The 22,700-nt window shown below is 37.0% G+C and overlaps 1 protein-coding gene across 1 annotated transcript in view; it reads right to left on the bottom strand.

The window, feature by feature from the left end:
• FAM172A (family with sequence similarity 172 member A) overlaps nt 1-22,700 on the bottom strand; it is a 670,447-nt gene that overhangs the window by 327,054 nt on the left and 320,693 nt on the right. The window contains exon 7 of the mRNA XM_007942555.2: nt 5,274-5,393. Within this exon, the coding sequence (XP_007940746.1) occupies nt 5,274-5,393 (120 nt within the window). The remainder of the gene's footprint in view (nt 1-5,273; nt 5,394-22,700) is intronic.

Raw genomic sequence — 22,700 nt, 5'->3', positions numbered from 1 at the left:
TGACAACTTATTTTTAATGTATCACCTAGATTTCAAAGTGGGTTTGCAAGGAGTGTTTTTGGCCTAAATTATTTTGATAATAATATGTCCCTTCATTTTTTTTTTTTTTTTGGTTTATTCCTCCTTATTCTACTATCTGTACCCATTCTCAGTAAGTCAATTTCAAATTACAGCAACCCTAAAGGAGGTCTAGGACCTCTGGTGGTGTAGTGCCTAAGACATTTGACTGCTAACCAGAAGGCTGGCAGTTCAAACCCACTAGCTCCTCCTCGAAAGGAAGATTGGGCAATCTACTTCCAGTGATACTGCCTCGGAAACCCAGGGAGGGGTCACTATGAGTCAGATCCAAGTGGATGGCAGTGAGTTTGGATTTTTTTTTTTTAAAGCATGTCTGGCGGCACTGTGTGCAAAGCATTTGACTGATAACCAGGAAGTTGGTGGTTCAAACCCGCCAGCTGCTCCACAGGAGAGCGATAGACAATCTACTTCTGTAAAGATTTACAACCTTGGAAACCCAACGGGAATCGCTATGAGTTGGAATTGATTTGATGGCAATGGGTTTTTTGTTTGTTTGTTTGTTTGTATTGGACAGAGTAGAAATGCTCCATAGGTTTCTAAGTTTGCAATCTTTCCAGAAGCAGATTGCCACATCTTTATCCTGTGGAGCAGCTGGTATGTTCGAACCTCCAACCTTTTGTTTGGCAGCTGAATGTGTAACCACTGTGCAACCAGGGCTCCCTACTCTTATTCTAATGCCCCTCAATTCTTGATTCTCAGCAGCCCAATTGGCTTCCTATACTAACCTCTATGGAGAGTAATTTAACAATTTTTCTCTCTCCTTGCACACATACATTGATGAAATTTAGGTGTGCATACCATAATTTCATTTTTAAAGTGGAAATTTAATTTAAAGCGAATTCCAGCTATTTACATTGATCACAATAAACAGATACTCTACTAACACCCAATTTACTTTGTTCTTTGAGACAAAAATGTAAGTGATGCATCTTTAAGGTCACAGTTAGCTGATATCACTAAAGGTAAAAATTAATTTTTTAAATTATGTTCCATTTTCTCTTCACTGGATATTCAAACCATGCTCTAGGGAATTTTAAAAGATCGACTCAATGTACACTGAAGTTGAGTGTCCTCACACAGCTATGTCCAAAACTAGTCCTCTATCAGCTCCTGAAGGGCAGCTTAGGCTGCCTGGAGGCCAGGGAGCCCAGCATGGAACAATAGCAGGAAAATAGAGTTCCCTTCATTCCTCAATTCACATGCAAGTGAGGTGCCAATCAAGTGCTGACAAGCATGGAGAAACTAAAATCAAAAGTGGGTAGAGAACACATTCTCAAAAGGAGCAGTTTTCACACATTTCTAAGTGACGTTTTTAATGATGTTTGTGAACATACCACTACTAACATGGAAATAGAAATAAAAGTAATGAAGCAATGATAATTTTATATCAGCTGAGATGACTCAATAAACTAATGAAATGTGTACTAAATTTTCTCAATATGTTTTATAAAAAATATGAAACTCTCACTTTGGCTAAGGAAAGAAATAACGAATGCAAATTGATTTACTGACCACTGACAACAGAGAAGGCAAGAGATAGGAAACCGGGCATTGATAAGGAAAGCCCATTCATTTCCAAACAAGAGAAAATTTTAAGAAGGTTACTTGGTTTTGTCAAGCTGATAATCACCTGGAAAGACAACAGCAAAGTATCCTGAAATGTCCAACAATTAAAGCAATGAAATCACATCATCAAAGCGACTGGAGGAGATAAGAAAAAAACTCGAAAACAGCATTGTTTTATAATGAAAGTTAATTTCTAACAAATGAGCCTTAATCTTTTACAACTTTTATAAGGCAAAAATAAGCTATACTATTTGCAGATGTTGTTTCAAAGTAATTCGGTAAATGCATTCTGACTGTGCTTACTAATTCTATTAAGTATAAAATAATTTCTAAGATAGACATTTAAGTCATCTTAAATGGTGATTTGATAATAGAACTTTACGTATCAGTATTATTTTAATATATAGAAAAGATAAGAGAACATACATGTTAACTTGCAAAAATTTATTATTAATTCATAAAATAAAGTTTTCCCTTTACTCTTTAATGAATAAATGTTAGAAACTCTACAAGAACTTTATTATCAACACCTATTTTTACTAAGGTCACAAGAAGTTCAGAATTAGAAATTTGAGTAGTTACCATATGATGAGAATATAAGCACAAAAGATGTATTTGTTCCATCACCCTTTCTCATTATTATAGTAAACTATATAATGTTTTATGAGGCTAGACATGATGAGGTTCCAAGATTTACTACCATGAAATGAGCATTGGTTTTAAAAATAAATTTCTGATGGATGCATTCTTCCAGGAGAAAGTCAACACTTTAAGATAGGAGCTAATCATGAATTATATTCTCAGTTTTCAAAAACAACAATTCACAAATTATAAAAGCTCTACAACTATTTTGTGCTCTAAACTTAAAAGTAATGTATTCTTAGATATCTATTAGCAGCACATTTAATTTTAGACTACGATTATGCACAACTATCATTTAGTAAATAATAATGCAATTCTGAATGGGTCCTGACTGGTACCTATAATTTAAACAACAAGAACTATATTTAATTATATTTATTGGTGAAACTGTACTTGCCACACAGTTTACATTTAAAATAAATTTTCTTGAAATTGATGATCTAGAAAAGAATGTAAACTTTCATGATAATGGTGGAATAAAAGTTTCCATGCTTTCAAATATGATTCTATAAACTAAGATTATTCTGTAAGAGGTGTGTGTTTAATTAATAGTAAAATTTTTTATGAGAACTTTTAAAAAATTAAACTTTACTGAAATATAAAGGATTTAATATCTCATGTATAATGTACTACTGGACTAAAAACTAAAACAAAACTTAAGTTTATATATTAATGCTCACAATTAATTTTCTTATAAAGTGATATTAAAATTTTGAATTCATGTAAAATAATATATATTATACTTATGTTGAAAATTCTGAAAGAATTAATTTTTCCAGTATTTTACGCACAATGATAACCCCCCTAACAATACTGAGGAGAACAGGAATGAGTATTATTCAGTTTGAGGCAACAGCAAAAAAGTTTAAAGACATTTCAACAATTTTTTTTGTCATTTCTTTAAAATGTTATTTTAAAGCCCTTTAAATTAAATACAAACCTGATGACTTTAAATACATTAATCAAACTTTTTCAAAATTAATATAAAACTCACCAGTATACAATGTTATTTGTTTAGTGGAATACATTTTATTAAATCAGGAATGCCTCCTTCTCCAGTTGCTACCATCTCTACACTCTGAGCATAGTTTAGTATGAAATAGGAAATATATGAAGTTGTAGTAATTGGCATTAATATTTTAAAACATAAACAAGGTATATTACATTAAATAGACTCCTCAGCCCTGGTGTTGCCTGACAGATATGTGATGTGCCAGTGGTTATATTATATTCCTCCTCCCATGCATGCACCTCCTGCAGAGATAGCAGACTACAGAAGCTGACCCTTACTGAGACCATCTTGTCTCTCTGACAAAGCTCCTTTTTAACTTCTTACTTACTGGTTACTTCCTGTGATGGAGAAAAACTTTAGCTCAGCTTGTGATAATTTCACAGGCCCTGAGGACCCTGACCCTAATAGCCTCAAGGTCAGAAGTCAAGTCTTGTTCTGAAACATCTGTGTGCTTTATATTAAAGTGGAACAAAAGTGGAGAAATATCCACCAGTGTGTGACATGAAGGACAGGCAAAATAGGTCTGACACACTGGTCATCTATTACCCTGGTACCTTAACTTCATTTTTTTAAACTGTCCAAAATTCGCTTAAATTTCAAATTTGATATACAAAAGTTTTATAAATTATCTTAAAGTAAAACAGTAAGAATTTATGATTTATAGAAGCCTAAAATTTGATTAGTGTTGCAGGCTTTCAAGATACATTTTATGCTATTCTTTAAGTTAATGGTATTTCATGTTTTAAGAAATGTAATGGCTTACAGAGAAAAAAATTAAGCTATATAAATCTATAATAGTTAAAAACACTTATCTGCAAGACAAGATTTATCTTTTAAAAATAATGTGGCCATGTGTTAATTATATCTTTATTATATTTATACATATATCTTAATTATAATTATATATTTAAATAAATTAAGTAGAGTTAAAAGTATTTGAAAATAGTTCCTATAAACTGAAATCAATTTAAGAAATAAAGTGTTTAACTTATTTCTTGAGCTTAAAATAGCAAGAGCATTTGTGGACTGAAGTCAACTAAAATATTCAAGTGTCAGGTGTCACCAACAGTTTTATGTCTAAATCATGTGGGTAAGCAATAACACACAGGGAAGCTGAAAAGGCTGCAGAAGAATATATTTAATTTCCATGACAAAGAGAAACACACACTAACTCTAAAAACAAAAATTGGAAGACCAATGTTGTCCACTTTGGTCTTTTTGGAATTAAAATGATCAAATATATTTTAATCAAATTGATCATTTTATTTTGTTACAAACACGGAGGGATGAATTCATTAGTATATTTTTAGCACTGGTTAGATCAGAGAAAACATACTAACATACAAACACAAGATTATGATTTTTGTAATACTAAATATTCAGAAAATTCAGAATACTCAAGATTCAGAGGTCTTGCTAATTTTTCTATCATGTACACACAATCTTCACTCTGATAATCAGATTGTTTTGAAATGCAAAGTTGTTTTTTGATCAACAACACATTCTAGTTAGAAGCAGATTAATGGAAGCTTTCTGATACTTTTAACATGACTTGTACATATTAAGAACCAACGTGCAGTGATAAAAGTCAGTGAAGGATTACCAAAATAGTCTCAAATACTGGAAGAGTCTCTTCTCTTGACTTTACTGATAATATACGCTTCAATGGTATATACATAACCATGTAATATAAATAACATGAAATGTATGGGAACTGGGGCCATAATGTAGAAATAAAAAAGGATATGTAAATAAGAAACAGACAAAATGCTTAATGGTTAACACTGAAAAGCTGTGCCACCATAAAAAAAAAAACTTAATCTATTCTTTTAAAATATTATGAAATTATTTACTCAAAAAAATTTATTTTCATCTGTCATAAAATAATTTAAAATAATGATACCAATAAAAAACAGGGGGAGGATAAACTTGTAAGAAGACTGGGAATTAAAAATCAAGTTATATGTATACTTACCAGTTCAACAAAAGCAAGTCCTCCATAACTGTGAGCAACAAAAAATACATTCTCAGCTGCAGACTGGGCTATGAAGTGGTCCCACACATAGACTGCATGTTCTTCAGGAGAACCATTTTCCTATAAAGAAAAAGAAATCATATGTAGCATATGGTATATAATTATTATCACAGTAACAAAAATTTAAATTCTATGGATGCTTATACATGGCATAAAATTAAGACAGTTATAGCATGATCAAAATAATAACAAGAAGACTACATTGAAAATTCTAATCAGAGAATAAATTAGTATTAAGCTACTAGTAAATTTTTATGAAGCTTAACTGCTACTGCAATCTTTTGAAAGAAAATATTTCAAATAAACATATTTTGGAAGGGAAACTGTATTGTACATATAATTGAAACATTAAAATATATCAAAGTACATTAGAACTGCATAGCAGAAAACTCTTGTCTTACGATAAAAGAACATAATACTTAAAAAGTCAGTTACATTTTTACATTATACATAATCTAAATTATTTGATTTGTAAAATTTTAAGTGTCTCTGTAAACTCAAAATAAGCAGAATATTAATAAATATTTTCTATTTAAATTATCTTAAAACACACATGAACAGACATACATACAAACACACATCTTTTTTTTCTGTAAGTGTTTTCCATACAGATTCTCTTTCCAGAACTGGGATATATTTAAATCATACAAGCCCAGGGCCCTCTACATTTCTCCTAATTTGCTTAATTCTAAAAGTTCTATAATAACCTCATTTTGTTGTACTTCTTTCTTTAGGGGTGCAGTATAGTAAGTTACTTAGTATGGCTTTTCTACCCGTAAGTTATTGTAAACTCAGTGGTGGAATGAGCAACTGATGAGTTCCTGATTGTAAATGTTATCCACCTGGGTTATTTCTGTTGGGCGTGGCAGAACGCAATGTTATGGGAGGCTCACTCTCAGGTGCTTAGAATTCTGTTGTTATGATTGGTTTGGCCACTCTGCCAAGCTCAAAAGGAGGCCTCCTAGAGGCAGAACTCTCTCTGAATGCTGGTTGAGGAAGACATACTGCTGAAAGAGACTCACGCTCCTGAAAGAGACACATGCTGCTGGGAAAGAGACGCAAGAGACACGCGTTTCTGAGTAAGACACTGAGGGACATGCACTGCTGGGGGAGAGACTGTGAGAGACTGTTGGCTGAGAGACGGTGGGCTGGGAGAGAGACTGAGCATTTTTCCTGAACTTGAATTGTAGTCTGGTGCTTCCCTAATAAACCCCATAATCTGTGAGTTCTGCGTGGCCACTGCAGCGAATTATCAAACCCAGGAGAGAGGTGGTGGGTGCTTTGGGAGGAACGGTTGGAGAAAGGGCTGGAGGGAGGCAGCATGTCTGGCCTTGTAGGAATAGGCCTTGGGCTATTGATGGTGATTATGTCTTCCTCTTGTGGGATTAGAGGAGGTCAGAACATGTGGCCTCCTTGTCCTTTTTGCAAGGGGAAATGTTATGTTTAAAGCCAAAATTTGGATAATGTGTGGGGAAAAAAAAAAAGACATAAGTAATATTGGTAAAAAAAAATTTGCTAAGAACTAAAAATGATAATGAAAATTTTTTGAACAATTATTTCTTAGACGGTGCTGTGCAGTGAGTTGCTTAATATGGCCCTTTTAGCAACAGTCCCCCATTTTGTGATATATCCTAAATCCTAGCCTCTGTTGTTTTGTTTATGCCTGTTTAGGGCGGAATATATCCTGAGTCCCACCTTGCTGGAGGGTGTGACTCAAGTCACCACCTTCAAGCTACCTTGAGAGTATACATGTGAATATTCTGGAGAAGTTCCTTCTCCCTTGCTCTAGCTCCTGTTTGTTTCATCATCTTCTCACTCCTGGACTTGAGAAAGCAGGCAGTTGCCTGACTTGCCTGTTTGGGTATGCCAGCCACTGCAAACACATGAGTGAGGAGATTCCTCCAGATCTATGTCTGACCCATGGATTTGGGACTTGCCAGCCTCTCTGCCTCCACCATTGCGTAAGCCATTTCCATGGCAGTTGGTGAGTTCCGTGAGATATTATAGCAAAATACAGAACCCTAAGACAGGAAGGAGAGTAATGAGGTGAGGAGGAGGAGTTGATGTTAAAGATGATGGAAGGGTACAGTGGCTTGGAGAAGTTGGACTTTTGGGACATCTTTAACCTCAGCCTCACAAGGACCAGCCATATGCTGATACTTCAAAAAGAAATTATTCAAGTAGAAGGTCTAACATAGAATGACTAATTTCCTAAGAATGTTATGACAAGTAGGCAATGAACACAACTTACTCACATTGTCCATCTTAGAAACTTCCTAATAGCTTATTAAGATCCATATGCATGGCTCCAATTGCCATCTAGGAGTTATTGTTCCCTAAGGTTGGGCAATCCTACTTCCGTAGTGATACTGCCTTGGAAACCTAAGGAGTGGTCGCTATAAGTCGGGGCCGACTTGACGGCAAACAACAACAACAACAACAATGTCTATGTCCAGCCTATATCTGTCCAGAACTCCAGAGCCATGTATGTAAGTGCTTAACAGTCATTGTCTTTTGGAGTCCCACAGACACTTCAAATTCAACTGATCCAAATCTGAACTATTTCCTCTACAAACCTGTGTCACCCTCTATGCTCCCTACCTAGAGCTGAAATCTGAGCTTTTTTTCCTTTTTTTTTTAAATTTCTCCCTCTAATTCCACATATAATCAATCATTAAATTCTTGTTAATTCTTCTCATCTACTAAATCTATTAAATCTGTTCACTTCTCTCCATTCCATGTCCTCTGGCTTAGTTCAAGCCCCCATCATCTCACAGGTAGATAACTGTAACAGTCTCCAGCACAGGTTTCCTGCCCCTGTAAATACTTTCTCTAATTCCATAGTGAAGACACTCTGGGCTATTTTCTTTGTCTGGAAAGTGTTTCCCTATTCTCTCCCCTTATCTTCACATGCATGACTATTTGTCTTAGTACTCAATTGAGATATCACCTCCTATAGGACATCTTGTCTATCACCTCAAGGCTGGGTAATGTCTTCTTTTGCATGTGTCTACTCAATGTTTTGGATTTTAATTGCTTGTTAGATTATCAAACTCTTGAGGCCAAGATCTGTATCTTCCTCATTAAAAATTAGTGTAATTGAATGAACTAACTGAATGAATAGTGTAACATATACCTTCAGGATGATTAGTTACAATCCTGTAATCAAATAATAAAATAAAACATATTTCAAAGATACTTATCAGTAACATAAATATGAAATTACCTATATATACACAGTGAAACCTGGTGGTACAGTGGTTAAGTGTTTGGCTGCTAACTGAAAGGTCAACAGCTTGAACCTACCAGCCACTCAATGGGAGAAAGATGTGGCAGTCTGCTCTTGTAAAGATTATAGCTTTAGCTCTTGTTTGCAGGGCATTGAGTTTATGCTAATGATGGTGGTGGGGAAAAATTATAGCCTTGGAAATCCTATGGGGCAGTTCTAGTCTGTCCTCTAGGGTCGTTATGTGTTGGAATTAACTTGGCAGCACATAACAAAAACATCTCTCTCTCTTTCTCTCTCTCTCTCTCTCTCTATCTAAATACAGTCAGAGGCAGTCCCTGGATTACTAGCTCTGTTCCTAAGTCTGTTTTTAAATCAAGTTTTTATGTAAGTTGGGCACAGTTAAATATGGTTCATGTTGAATGTCACTTAGTCAAATGTTTGCCTTAGTAGCTACTACATAGTGTATCTTTCTATTCATAAAATAACATTAAACACTACAAGATACATTACAACATTCTTAACATAATAAGACAGTAATAATAATCTTTCCATGCATGTTGCAAAAGTGCCCATTTGTCATTATGGACCATAGTCCATTGGGCTGGTAGAATGTGGGTAGCTGTGGATGGCTGCTGCCACAGCAAGCTGGACAAGATCTATGAGATGCTGATGCTGGCCAAGTGGCACAGCCTAGGGCTGGTGGACTTGGGGCTGTACTTTGGTGACGTCCAGGAGATGCATAATGAGGTTGACTTGGCTGCATGGCCATGCCACCCAAGTATCACCACATACAGACCTTCTACAGGTGAGGGGCATGGCCTAGACCTCTGACACTGTAAATCAAAGCATAGACAGCCAGCAGTAGGGACAGAACCCAGGCTGGGTTAGGATCCCCTTCTGCCACTGACTGACCAGATGCCTCCCCTGAAGTTTTTGTCTTTGTTCATGTTACGTCTACAAGGCCTTGTTTTTGTTAGGTGCCATCAAGTTGGCCCCGACTCATAGCAATCCTATGTGCAACAGAATGAAACACTGCCCAGTCCTGTGCCATCCTCACAATCCTTGCTGTATCTGAGCCCATCGTTGCAGCCACTGTATCAATCTATCTTGCTGAGGGCCTTCCCTTCTTTGCTGACCCTCCACTTTACCAAGCATGATATCCTTCTTCAGGGAACAGTCCCTTCTGAAAACAACCAAAGTAGATGAGATGAAGTCTGGCTATTCTCACTTCTAAGGAGCATTCCAGCTATAAACTGTACTTCTTCCATGACAGATTTGTTTGTTCTTCTGGCAGTCCATGGTATTTTCAGTATTCTTTGCTAACACCACAACTCAAAAGTATTAACTCTTCCTTCATCTTCTTTATTCATTGTCCAGCCTTCACATGCATATGAGGCAACTGAAAATATCATGGCTTGGGTTAGGTGCACCTTAGTCTACAAAGAGACATCTTTGCTCTTCAGAACTTTAAAGAGGTCTTTGCAGCAGAATTGCCCAGTGCAATACATCGTCTGGTTTCTTGAATGCTGCTTCCATTGGTTTTGATTGTGGAAACAAGGAATATGAAATTACAACACCTGGCATACAATAAATGTCACCTTTCTTTTTTTCTTTTCTCCTGCCTTATCAGTTTCACAAGGGATTCAGGGAATGAATTAGAACTCAAAGGTAGAAACTGACAGCTTTAGATATCTACCTTTCTCTTAATAGAACTCTGGTACTAGCTCATTTAATGATCCAGAATTTTTACTGGATGCTTTATAGGGGTTGGTGTGTAACATGGGTTGTATGTAATTCAGACATTTGTAACCTGGGGACTGCCTACATATCTATCTATCAATCGACCAAAAGACATAAAATCGTTGGAAGAAAAATGGTTGTAGGAGATTTTAGACTGATAATTTAGATTTCATTAGTTCAAAAAACCAAAAATTGTAACTATCATTAAATCAGGATAGTTGTTGCTGTTGGTGCCAACGAGTCATCTCCAACTCATAGCGACCCTATGTGCAGCAGAACAAAGCACCTCCCGGTCCTGACCCAGCTCCATGATTCTTGCTATACTTGAGCCCATAGCTGCTGCCACCATGCCAATCCATCTCGTTGAGGGCCCTCCTGTCTTTTCGTTGACCCTCCACCTTACCAAGCATGACATCCCTCTCCAGGGAATGGTCCCGTCTGATAACATGACCAAAATATGTGGGATGAACTCTGGCCATTCTTGCTTCCAAGAGCATTCTGGCTGCACTTCCTCCAGGACAGACCTGTTAGTTCTTTTAGCAGTCCATGGTACTTTCAGCATTCTTTGCCAACACCACAATTCAAAAGCAACAACTCTTCTTTGGTCCTCCTTATTCACTGTCCAGCTCTCACATGCATATGAAGTGAATGAAAATACCATGGCCTATGTCAGGCACACCTTAGTCCTCAAGGGGACATACTTGTTCTTCAGCACTTGAAAGAGGTCCTGTGCAGCTGATTTGCCCAGTGCTATATGTTGTCTGATTTCCTGACTGCAAATCAGGATAGTGACTAACCCTAATGAAGAGAGGAGTTGCTATTGAGGAAGAGACTTCTAGTGGCAGAAAATATTCTATTTCTTGACTAGGATGGCAGTTACACAATTGTGTTCTTTATTGTTATTCTTTAAACTGACCATACATGTTTTAGATTTTTCCTGTACATATGATATATATAAAGTGACCATAGAATTTATTGTTCAAACTTTTAATAATGAGGGGAACTTTACTAATAATTACACTGAAACTAAAGTCTAAATTGGAAGTATCCAGAGAAAATCTAAATATCTGATCATCCTAGTTATTGCACAAGAGAAGAAATGTAAAAACAAAACAAGGAGAGCAATAACATAGTTTCTATCTATTGATAACTGGCAGAACTACCTTAAATACCACTGATGATCTTAAATATTCTATATACTGAAAGAATAAAAACATACAGTAGATTAGATTACACTGTTCCCTTAGTCTCTGTACTGGAAGTGGAGGTGGAAGGATGAGAAATGGAATACTGTGATGTTAGCCATAAACTACTTTGTAATTTCCTAGGGGTATTAACACATACAGACTAAAGAGGTGGAAGTGTGTGAGAAGTGTGACTTTCTCTCTTCATGTCAGACTGCCCTGACTCTGTTGGGTGAGTCCACTATAAATCCACGTAACTGGTCTCAGTGTGGTCCTCCTGGCTTTCTTCTCACAGTCACCATTCTTTCTTTGCACTACTGAGATCATATCTTTCGATTCCATTCCTACCTCAGTTTGGGTCCTCTTAAAATAGACTCCTAACTAGTCTCATTTCTTTGAGTCTTTCCTTTTAGTGTTTTGCAGATCAATCTTCCTGAAGCTTGGCTTTAATCAAGCCACTCCCAAGCTAAAACAGTCATTTATTGAAATGGCTTCCATTGCCTACAAAAGAGCTGAAAATCTTGAGCCAACATCTGTTCTAAACCTACCATTCCACTCCTCCTTTTCCCTATTTCCAGAGATCTTATACCCCAAGAAATCTGGATTATGCATTAATAGTTTGGAAATTCTAGACAAAACTCATGGAATTCAGTCTGGAATCCTTTGGATAACAGCTTAGATTATACAGAGCCTAGAGGTAGAGAGCACTTTTGAACCAACAGTTCAGTAACCCATATATGAGGTGACAAAGGCTATAATACTATTCAGAGTGGTGGCAGAGTGAATGGAAAGAAAGGGTTGGAATGAGTCATTACAGAGAAGAATCAGTAAAACTCTGTGACTCACAGAATATGAGGGCAACAACCAGCAAAGCCTAAATGACCCATCTATGAGTAAATGAGAACTAAGAACCAACAGTTCTTTCCACTGTTCGTACACGGACTACTTTTTCACAGATTACTTCTGTAACTGAGTGTTTTTCTCCACAGTCCATGGAAACACTGTCTGTTAATAGTAGCCTGTCAGCAGAAGGAAAAGGAAACCTCGAGTTTCCCAACTCTAAACTAATCAAATAATTCTTCAGTTAAATAATTTAAAATAAAAAATTCTAAAAAGTGAGGCTCAATTTAAAACAGTGTCTACAATACCCATTAGGAGGTCTTCACAGGCTCACTAAAGAATCAGTGAGACTCACAAGACTATCACAGGTTACATCTGACACCAATTGACCAAAAAAATACAAGGTAGGAATCAGCTTGCCAGCAGGGCAGTGTCAGGCATGGCTTTTTTAGCAGTAAACTTGCAGTGGTTTCTGTGACAGTTCACACAGCTTTCCAGAAGTCACTCTTTGGCCCCCAGCGTAGTTGCTCTGGGATGAGGAATAACACTCACCTTGAGCAGATGCAGGAATTATTCTGACCTAAAAGTCTTATGCCCCAACAAAGGCAAGCTCTCCTGGAACAACTTCATAAGCATACCTTCCAGGATCCCTGCCTGCAAGGGACATACCCAATTACAAGAATCACTACCCTTACAGAAGCTCAAAGTTAAGGTATTTATAGTTCATTATACTTCCATCTATTTCAGATGCAGTTTATCCATCAGGGCTCATTTCGCACCACAGGCAATTTGTCTAGCAACCATCAACTTAGAGTGGATCCTCTGGTGTGCTGCCTGTAAGCCCCTTCAGTTTGGTGTGGAGGCACTACTTTCTTGAGCTATGGGAGTATTGGCAGCTGAAAGCCTTAGCTGAGGCTCTCTCTAGAAACTTTCCTCAGCAGATTCCAGAGAAACTAAGATCAGAACTCCACTCTGGGGACAACTTGAGTATAAAGTTTGAGATGATGAAGGTCTATAAAAGCCTGGTCTCTTGTCTCATGGCAGGATATTTCTCATAAGACATCCCAAATCCAGAAATCCCTGTGTTAATTGAGGCTTTTGATGTGACTGCGTTGCAACTGAACACCCTCTTCTTCCAAGTTCTTCTTCTTCTTTTTTTTTTCTTCATTCCTCTACTGGTGGTGATTCCAAGAGTGCACTCCAATAAACTTTCTCCATGAAAATCACCATCTCAGAATGTGTTTTCTGGGAGATGCAATGTTATCAGACTTCAGATAAACAACCAGAAAGTTAAATGAAAGTCAGATTCTCATGCAGAAAGGAAAAGGATTTTACTAACTCTTTACCCTCAACATCTTACAAGAAATATGTGGAAAGTATTCATATGTATTATTATCATGCCTCTGTTTAAAACAATTGCAAAGTATTGCTGGCTCAAGTTTACCTGTTGGAGCTACTATCAGCAATGGTAGCTTAAATAAAAACCTGTACGATTTCACTGTTCTTCTCTATCCTGCTATTTCTTCAATCTGCCATGTTATTTCTCCTTCCTTCTAGAATATAAGCCACTTGAATGCAGATTCTCATTCAGATTCAAACTTGAAATATTAGGCATACTATGGCTACTAGTGGGAGCTCTGGTAGCATAGTGCCTAAGACACTTGCCTGCTAACCAGATGGCTGGCAGTTCAAACCCACCAGCCACTCCTCAGAAGGAAGGTTGGGCAATCCTACTTCCGTAGTGATACTGCCTTGGAAACCCAAGGAGGGGTGGCTATGAGTCGTGTTTGACTCGACGGCACATAACAACAACAACAACAACATGGCTACTAGTGACTAGAGATGCCAGTGCTACTGGTATTGACAATGCTGACAAAATATTATGAAGTGAATTTTAAGGATCAAGAGAAAAGTATACTTAAATTCCATTTTAAGAATCTAGCTTCTAATAACCTGGAATGTGGCAAAATGCTGAAGGTCAAAGACATTCATAATTCCATTATTAATAACAGTAAAACTTTGGATACACCTTAAATGTAATGTAAATTACTCTTCATCTGTTTAAGGAAATACTACTAGCTATACAATGAATGACTTTATAAAGTAATATATGGAATGCATCTAATTTCATATGTGGTACAGTTGTCACTAAGCAAAAAGGCTGTAAAAAGTCTGGAAACAAAATATTTAATGCTGCTGAGCTTCCTATCAATAGTGGGATTGTGGACATTTGCTATTTTTAATTTTTTATACTTTTCTGAATGGTCTAAAATTTGCACAAAATGCAGGCTTTTCATAATGAAACAAGTAAACAATAAAAAAATCAGAAATCAAACTGAATGATTATTGATATTTCCTTTGAGGAAATAAGAATCTGAGCAGGGTCTTTACACTTTTATTTCTAACAAATTCTAATATTGGGTTCATGAGTCCAATTCACATTTATAAGCTGTAAATCAGAAGAGTTGTTTAGAATAGGTTTAAGTGAAAGAAGTGACAGCTGAAAGTTTGACAATACTAAAAAAAAAAAAAAAAAAAAAAAAACAGAAAAACTAACAAAAATTAAAAGAGCAGACAGAGGACAATAGTCTGAGACTACTCTCCCTGTTTCTTAGCTACTAGAGGGCACCATTGCTTTAAAAGCACAAATGTTACAGGCATAATAGTAATCTTGAATAATCAGAGAAGGTTAAATGATGCTAGGTGAACTCCAGTTTCATGGGACTGTTGTTATTAGGTGCCATTGAAATTCTTTCATTTGATCTCCAACTCACAGCAACCCTGTGTACAAAAGAAAGAAACACTGCCCAGTCCTGTGTCAGCCTCACACTCCAAACCCATTGTTGTAGCCACTGTATCAATCCATCTTGTTGAGGGCCTTCCCCTTTTTTGCTGACCCTCCACTTTACCACGCATTATATCTTTCTGTAGTGAATGGTCCCTCTGACATGACCAAAGTAGGTGAGATGAAATCTGGCCATTCTCCCTTCCAAGGAGCATTCTGGCTGAACTTCCTCTAGGACATTTGTTAATTCTTCTGGCAGTCTATGATACTTTCAGTATTCTTCACCAATAAAACACAAGTAAACATCTTTCTGGTATGCTGTTTTCAGCCAAGATCCATATAACATCAGCAATGATATCCCTTATTCAATACCCTCTTCTGAATCCAGCTTGCATTTGTTAGTTCCCTGTCAATAGACTGCTGCAACCATTTTTGAATTACCTTCAGCAAGATTTTACTTGCATGTGATATTAATGATATTGTTTGATAATGTCCACATTCTGTGGAATCACCTTTCTTTGGAATGGGTACCAATATGTATCTCTTTCAGTCCATTGGTCTGGTAGCTGTCTTCCAATTTCTTGGCAAAGACAAGTTAGCGCCTCCAGCACAACATCCATTTGCTGAAACATCTTAATGGGTATTCTGTTGACTTCTGGAGCCTTGCTTTCCACAAATTCCTTCAGTCCAGCTTTGACTTCTTCCTTCAATACCACTGGTTCTTGATCATATGCCACCTCTTGAAATGGATGAACATTGATCAATTTTGGTACATTGGCTTTATGTATTCTTTCCATCTTCTTTTCATGTTTCCTGCATCATTCAATATGTTGCCCAAAGAAACATTCAATATTACAATTCGAGGCTTTAATTTTTTCTTCAGTTCTTTCAGCTTGAGAAATGCCAACTGTGTTCTTCTTTCGGTTTTCTAACTCAAGGTCTTCACACATTTGATTATAATAACTGACTTTGTCTTTCCGAGCTGCTCTTTGAAATCTTCTGTTCAGCTCTTTTATCTTGTCATTTCTTCCATTTGCTTTAGCTACTCTCCATTCAAGAGCAAGTGTCAGAGTTTCTTCCAACATCCATTTCGGTCATTTCTTCTTTTTCTGACTTTTAATGACCTTTGCTTTCTTCATGTCTGATGTTACTAATGTCATCCCACAATTCCTCTGTTTTTCAGTCATTGATGTTCAATGCATCAAATATTTTCTTCAATGGTCTCTAAATTCAGATGGGATATAATAAAGGTCATATTTTTGGCTCTTGTGGACTTCTTTTAATTGTCTTCATCTTCAACTTGAACTTTCATATGAGCAGCTGATGGTCTATTCCACAGTCAGTCCCTGGCCTTTTTTTTGGCTGAAGATATTGAGCTTCTCCACCACCTCTTTCCACAGATGTAGTCGATCTGATTCTGTGTATTCCATGTGGTGAAGTCCATGTGTATAGATGCTGTTTTTGTTTCTGAGAACAGTATTTGTGATAAGTCATCGGTCCTGCAACATTCTTTCATGCAATCTCCAGCATCATTTCTACCACCAGCCTCCAGCCTCACAGCAACACACAGTCACTACAGTATAACAAACTGACAAACAAGTGGGGGTTTGTGGGACTAGTGATGCATATTTTGGAAATAATTTTATTCAACATATTAGTTTTAAAAACTAATAAGAAGAGAAGCTTAAGCTATAAAAGACTTGGTTTACATGAATGACTAATTCCCCAAGACTTTTACTATATTAAAGCATTTTATTATTCACACTGTTTAAGAGAGCTGTTGTTGTTGCTGTTAAGTGCTGATGAGGTGGCTCTGACTCATAGCATCCCAGTGTACAACATAACAAAGCACTGCCTGATCCTGCACCATCCTCACTATACCTGAGTCCGTCGCTGCAGCCGCTGTGTGAATCTATCTCACTGAGGGCCTTCATCTTCTCACTCACCCTCCACTTTACCAAGCATGATATCCTTTCCCAGGGAATGGTCCCTTCTGACAACATGACCAAGTCTGGCCATTCTTGCTTCCAAGGACCATTCTGGCTGCAGTCTTCCAGCATGTGAGTTGTATACCCATAATTTTAAGATAAAACAAATCTGTCCAATCTTTGCTGCCTCTGAGAACAGTTATTCATAATAATGGTACCACAGTACTTAACAAACTTAGAGTGAATGTTAAAATATATTTCTAGAATAGTAAATGACTAATGTTATTGTTTCTAGGTGTCCTTGAGTCTGTTTCAACTCATAGTGATCCTACGTACAACAGAATGAAGTACTGCCCAGTATTGCACAATCTTCACAATTATTGCTGTATTTGAGACCATTGTTGCAATCACTGTGTCAATCTATCTCATTCAGGGTCTTCCTCTTCCTCATTTCCTTCACCTTTACCAAGAATAAAGTCCTTTTCCAGGGACTGGTTCCTCCTGACAACATGTCCAAAGTATGTGAGATAAAGTTTCACCATCGTGGCTTCTGAGGAACATTCTGGCAATAGTTATTCCAAAACCAATTTCTTTGTTTTGGCCATCCATAGTATATTCAATATTCTTCACCAGCACTATAATTAAAGGCATCAATTCTTCTATGATTTTCTTTATTTATTGTTCAGCTTTCACATGCATATGGTGATGGAAAATACCATGACTAGCAGTAGCGTAGTGCCTAAGGCACTTGACTGCTAACCAGAAGGCTGACGATTCAAACCTACCAGCCACTCCTCAGAAGGAAGATGGGGTAATCTATTTCTGTAGTGATACTGCCTCAGTAACCCAAGGAGGGGTCGCTATGAGTCGGGTCCGACTTGACGGCACATAAAACAACAACTACAACAGTGTGAGACGAATCCTAGTCCATAAAGTCCTATCTTTCCTTTTTAACACTTTAAAATGAGGTCTTTTGTGGCAGATATGCCCAAGGCAATACAGTGTTTCATCTCTTGACTATTGCTTCCATGAGTGTTGTGGATCCAAGAAAAATGAAATCCTTGACAACTTCATTCCATTTATCATGATGTTTACTTGTTCAGTTGTGAAGATTTTGTTCTTTTGCTGAGGTGTAATCCATATTCAAGGCTATAGTCTTTGATCTTCATCAGTAAGTGCTTCAAGTCATCTTTACTTTCAGCAAGCAAGGTTGTATCATCTACATATTACAGGTTGTTAATCAGTCTTCCTCCAATCCTTATGCTGTAATCTTATTCATATAGGCCAGCTTTTGGGGTCATTTGCTTAGTATATATACAGAATAAACATGATTAAAGAATACAACCCTGACACACAGCTTTCTTGATTTTAAACCATGTAATATCCCTTTGTTCTGTTTGAGTAACAGCTTTTTGGTCTATGAACAGTTTCCTCACAAGCAAATGAAGTATTTTAGAATTCTCTTTCTTCACAATGTTGTCCATAATTTGTTATGATCTATACAGTCAAATGTCTTTCCATAGTTAAAAAACACAGGTAAACATTTTTTGGTATTCTGTGTTTTTACCCAAGATCCATTTGACATCAGCAATGATATCCTGCATTCTATGCTCTCTTCTGAATCTGGCTTGAATTTCTGGCAGTTCCCTGTCGATGTACTTCTTCTATCATATTTGAATTATCTTCATCACTGAGACCAGAGGAGCTAAATAGTGCTCAGGTACAAATGCGAACCACTCAGAAAGGAATCAAAATTGGAGACACTGGAAAGAGTGGGAGGAAAAATGTGGAAAAAAATTCAAGAACATAAAAGACCAGAATTACTTTTTAGATGGAGCTGGTGAAACCCCTAAGACTTTGGCCCTGAGTTATACTTTGAACCAGGAATTGGACTTAGTCCTGTGGAATAGGTCTTAGCCAAACAGTAGACAGGCATATGAGCTGAACTACCACTCATCTGTCAGTCTGTCATACTGTGGAACACTGCCTGATATATTACTGGAAAATGTTATGAATACCCATGCAATATTTTCTGACACAGTGCTCAAAGATGAGTCCCTTAGGTTGGAAGGGACTCAAAAGATGACTGGGACATGGGAAGGAAGGACACAGGGTAGAGGTTAACTACTGGGAGGAAGTGGGAAGAGAGCTATTACACTGTGGGGAATTGCAATCAACATCATGAATGAAAATATGTATGACTTACTGTATGGAAAATGAGTTTGTTCTATAAACTTTCACCCAAATAACAATAAAAATTATAAAAAAGAAGATGACTAGGGAAGAGCTGCCTCATCAAAGTAGAGTCAACCTTGATGAATGTGGATGCAATAAAGATTTTGGGAACTTCATTTGCTGATAGGGCATAGCCCTAAATGGGAAGAACAGCTGCAAACATCCATTAATAATCAGAACATGGAAGGTATGAAGTATGAATCTAGAAAAATTGGAAGTAGTCAAAAATGAAATGGAATGGATAAAGATTGATGGAATGGATAAAGATCCTAGGAATTAGTGAGGTGAAATGGACTGTTTTTGGCTATTCTGGATCAGACAATAACATGATCTACTATGCTGGGAATGACAAACTGAAGAGGAATGGCATTGCATTCATCATCAAGAACACATCAAGATCTATCCTGAAGTACAATGCTGTCAGTGATAGAATAATATCTATAGGCCAATGAGGAAGATCAGTTGATACTATTATTATTCACATTAATACACCAACTACTAAAGCTGAAAATGAAGAAATTGAAGATTTTTACCAACTGATACAGTCTGAAATAGATCAAACATGCAATCAAGATGTATTGAGGATTACTGGGGATTGGAATGCAAAAGTTAGAAATGAAGAGGAATTATTGGTACTTGGAAAATACGGCTTTGGCGATAGAAATAATGCTGGAGATCGCATGATTGCAAGAACAATGACTTATTTATTACAAATACTTTTTTCAACAACATAAACAGTGGCGTTACATATGGATTTCATCAGGTAGAATACACAGGAATCAGATCAATTACATCTATGCAAAGAGGTGGTGGAGAAGATCAGTACCTTCAGTCAAAAAAAGGCCAGGAGCTGACTGTGGAACAGACCATCAACTGGTCATATGCAAGTTCAAGTTGAAGGTGAAGACAATTAAAACAAATCCATGAGAGCCAAAACATGACCTTGATTATATCCCAAGGGATATAGAGACCATCTGAAGACAATATTTGATGCACTGAACAACAGTGACCGAAAACCATATGAACAGTGGGATGTTATCAAGAATATCATATATGAAGAAAGCAACAGTCATTAAAAAGACAGGAAAGGAAGAAAAGACAAAAATGGATGTCAGAAGAGACTCTGAAACTTGCTCTTGAATGGAGAGTAGCTAAAGTAAATAGAACAAATGACAAGATAAAATAACTGAACAGAAGATTTCAAAGAGCAGCTCAAGAAGACAAAGTCAGTTATTATAATGAAATGTGCAAAGACTTGGAGTTAGAAAACCAAAAGGGAGAACACACTTGGCATTTCTCCAGCTGAAAGAACAGAAGAAAAAATTCAAGTCTCAAATTGCAATACTGAAAGATTCTATGGGTAAAATATTGAATGATACAGGAAACATCAAAAGATGGAAGATATACACAGAGCCACTGTACCAAAAATAATTGGTCGATGTTCATCCATTTCAGGAGGTGGCATACAATCAAGAACTAATGAAGGAAGAAATCGAAGCTGTACTGAAGGGATTGGCAAAAAACAAGGTTCCAGGAATTGACAGAATACCCATTAAGATGTTTCAACAAATGGATGTCAGGCTGGAGGCACTTACTCAGTGATGCTATGAAATTTGGGACATAGCTACTTGGACAACTGACTGGAAGAGATCCATATTTGTACCCATTCGAAAGAAAGGTGACCGCACAGAATGTGGACACGATGAAACAATATCATTAATGTCACATGCAAGTAAAATTTTTGTGAAGATAACTCAAAAAAGGTTGCAGCAGTCTACTGACAGGGAACTTCCAGAAATGCAAGCTGGATTCAGAAAAGGGTGTTGAATAAGGGATATCATTGCTGATATCAGATGGATTTTGCCTAAAAGCAAAGAATACCAGAAAGATGTTTACTTGTGTTTTATTGACTATGCAAAAGCAGTCAACTGCGTGGATTATAAGAAATTATGGATACTATTGTGAAGAATTGGAATTCCAGAATATTATTTGCTCTCATTGGGAACACTGTACATAGATGAAGAGGCTGTCGTTAGAACAGAACAAGGGGATACTACTGGTTTAAAATCAGGAAGGGTGTATATCAAGGCTGTATCCTTTCACCATAATTAATCAATTTGTATGCTGAGCAAATAATCCGAGAAGCTGGAATACATGAAGAATGCAGTATCAGGACTGGAGGAAGAACCATTAACGACCTGCAATATGCAGATGACACAACCTTGCTTGCTGAAAATAAAGATGACTTGAAGCACTTGCTGATGAAGGCCAAAGATTACAGTCTTCAGTATGGATTACTCCTCAACATAATGAAATGAAAACGCTCACTGCTGGACCAATAAGCTACATTATGATAAATGGAGAAAATACTGAAGTTGTCAGGGATTTCATATTACTTGGATGCACAGTCAATAACCATAGAAGCAGCAGTCAGGAAAGCAGACATCGTATTGCACTGGTCATTAAAATCACAATAAAATATTGAAAAAAATTATCTTCAGCAAAATTTTACTTGTGGTATTAATGATATATATATTGATAATTTTTCTTTGGAATGGGCACAAATCTGGATCTATCCTGGTTGGATGACCAGGTAGCTGTTTTCTAAATTTATTGGCATAAACGAGTGAGTGCCTCTGGTGATGCATCCACTTGTTGATGTATCTCAGTAAGTATTATGTCATTCCTGAAACCTTGTTCTTCACCAATTTCTTCAGTGCAGCTTGTGCTTCTTCCTTCAATACCACAGGTGCTTGATCACATGCTACCTCCTGAAATGGCTGAAAGTAAACCAATTCTTTTTTGGTCAGTGACTCTGTGTGGGAACTCTGGTGGTGTAGTGCTTAAGGGATTTGACTGCTAACCCAAGGCTGGTGATTCAAACCCACCAGCCACTCCTCGGAAGGAAGGCTGGGCAATCTACTTCCGTAGTGATACTGCCTCGGAAACCCCAGGAAGGGTCACTATGAGTCGGGGCCAACTCGACTACAGAGAGTTTTTTTTTTTTTGAGTTCTCTGTGTATTCCTTCCAAATTCTTTTGATGCTTCATGCATCATTCAATATTCAGCCTATAAATTTTTTAAATGTAACTTGAGTCTTTATTGGTTTCCTCAGTACTTTCACCTTGTGAAGTTGTGAGCATTTTCTTTCCATTTGGTATCATTACTCCAGATCTTTGTACATTTCTTTACTTTGTCTCTTCTCAAGCTGCCCTTCGAAATCATCATCATTTCTTCCAATAGTTTTAGCTACACTGTTTCAAGAGCAAGCTTTCAGAATTCTTCTTTGATTTATTTATTTTGATTGTGATTTGGGTGAAGATACACAGAGCAAATTCACTTTCTATACAGCAGTTTACATACACTTTGTCCCATGACATTGACCACAGTTTACCACAATGCAACAGCTCCCCTCCCACTTCCTCC

The sequence above is a fragment of the Orycteropus afer genome, unplaced genomic scaffold (assembly GCF_000298275.1).
Source record: "Orycteropus afer afer isolate SDZICR_OR568_19922 unplaced genomic scaffold, OryAfe1.0 scaffold00093, whole genome shotgun sequence".
In the NCBI taxonomy this organism is placed as follows: domain Eukaryota; kingdom Metazoa; phylum Chordata; class Mammalia; order Tubulidentata; family Orycteropodidae; genus Orycteropus; species Orycteropus afer.
Note: the sequence above shows the minus strand (reverse complement) of the source record. Positions and strands in the feature narration are given on the sequence as shown.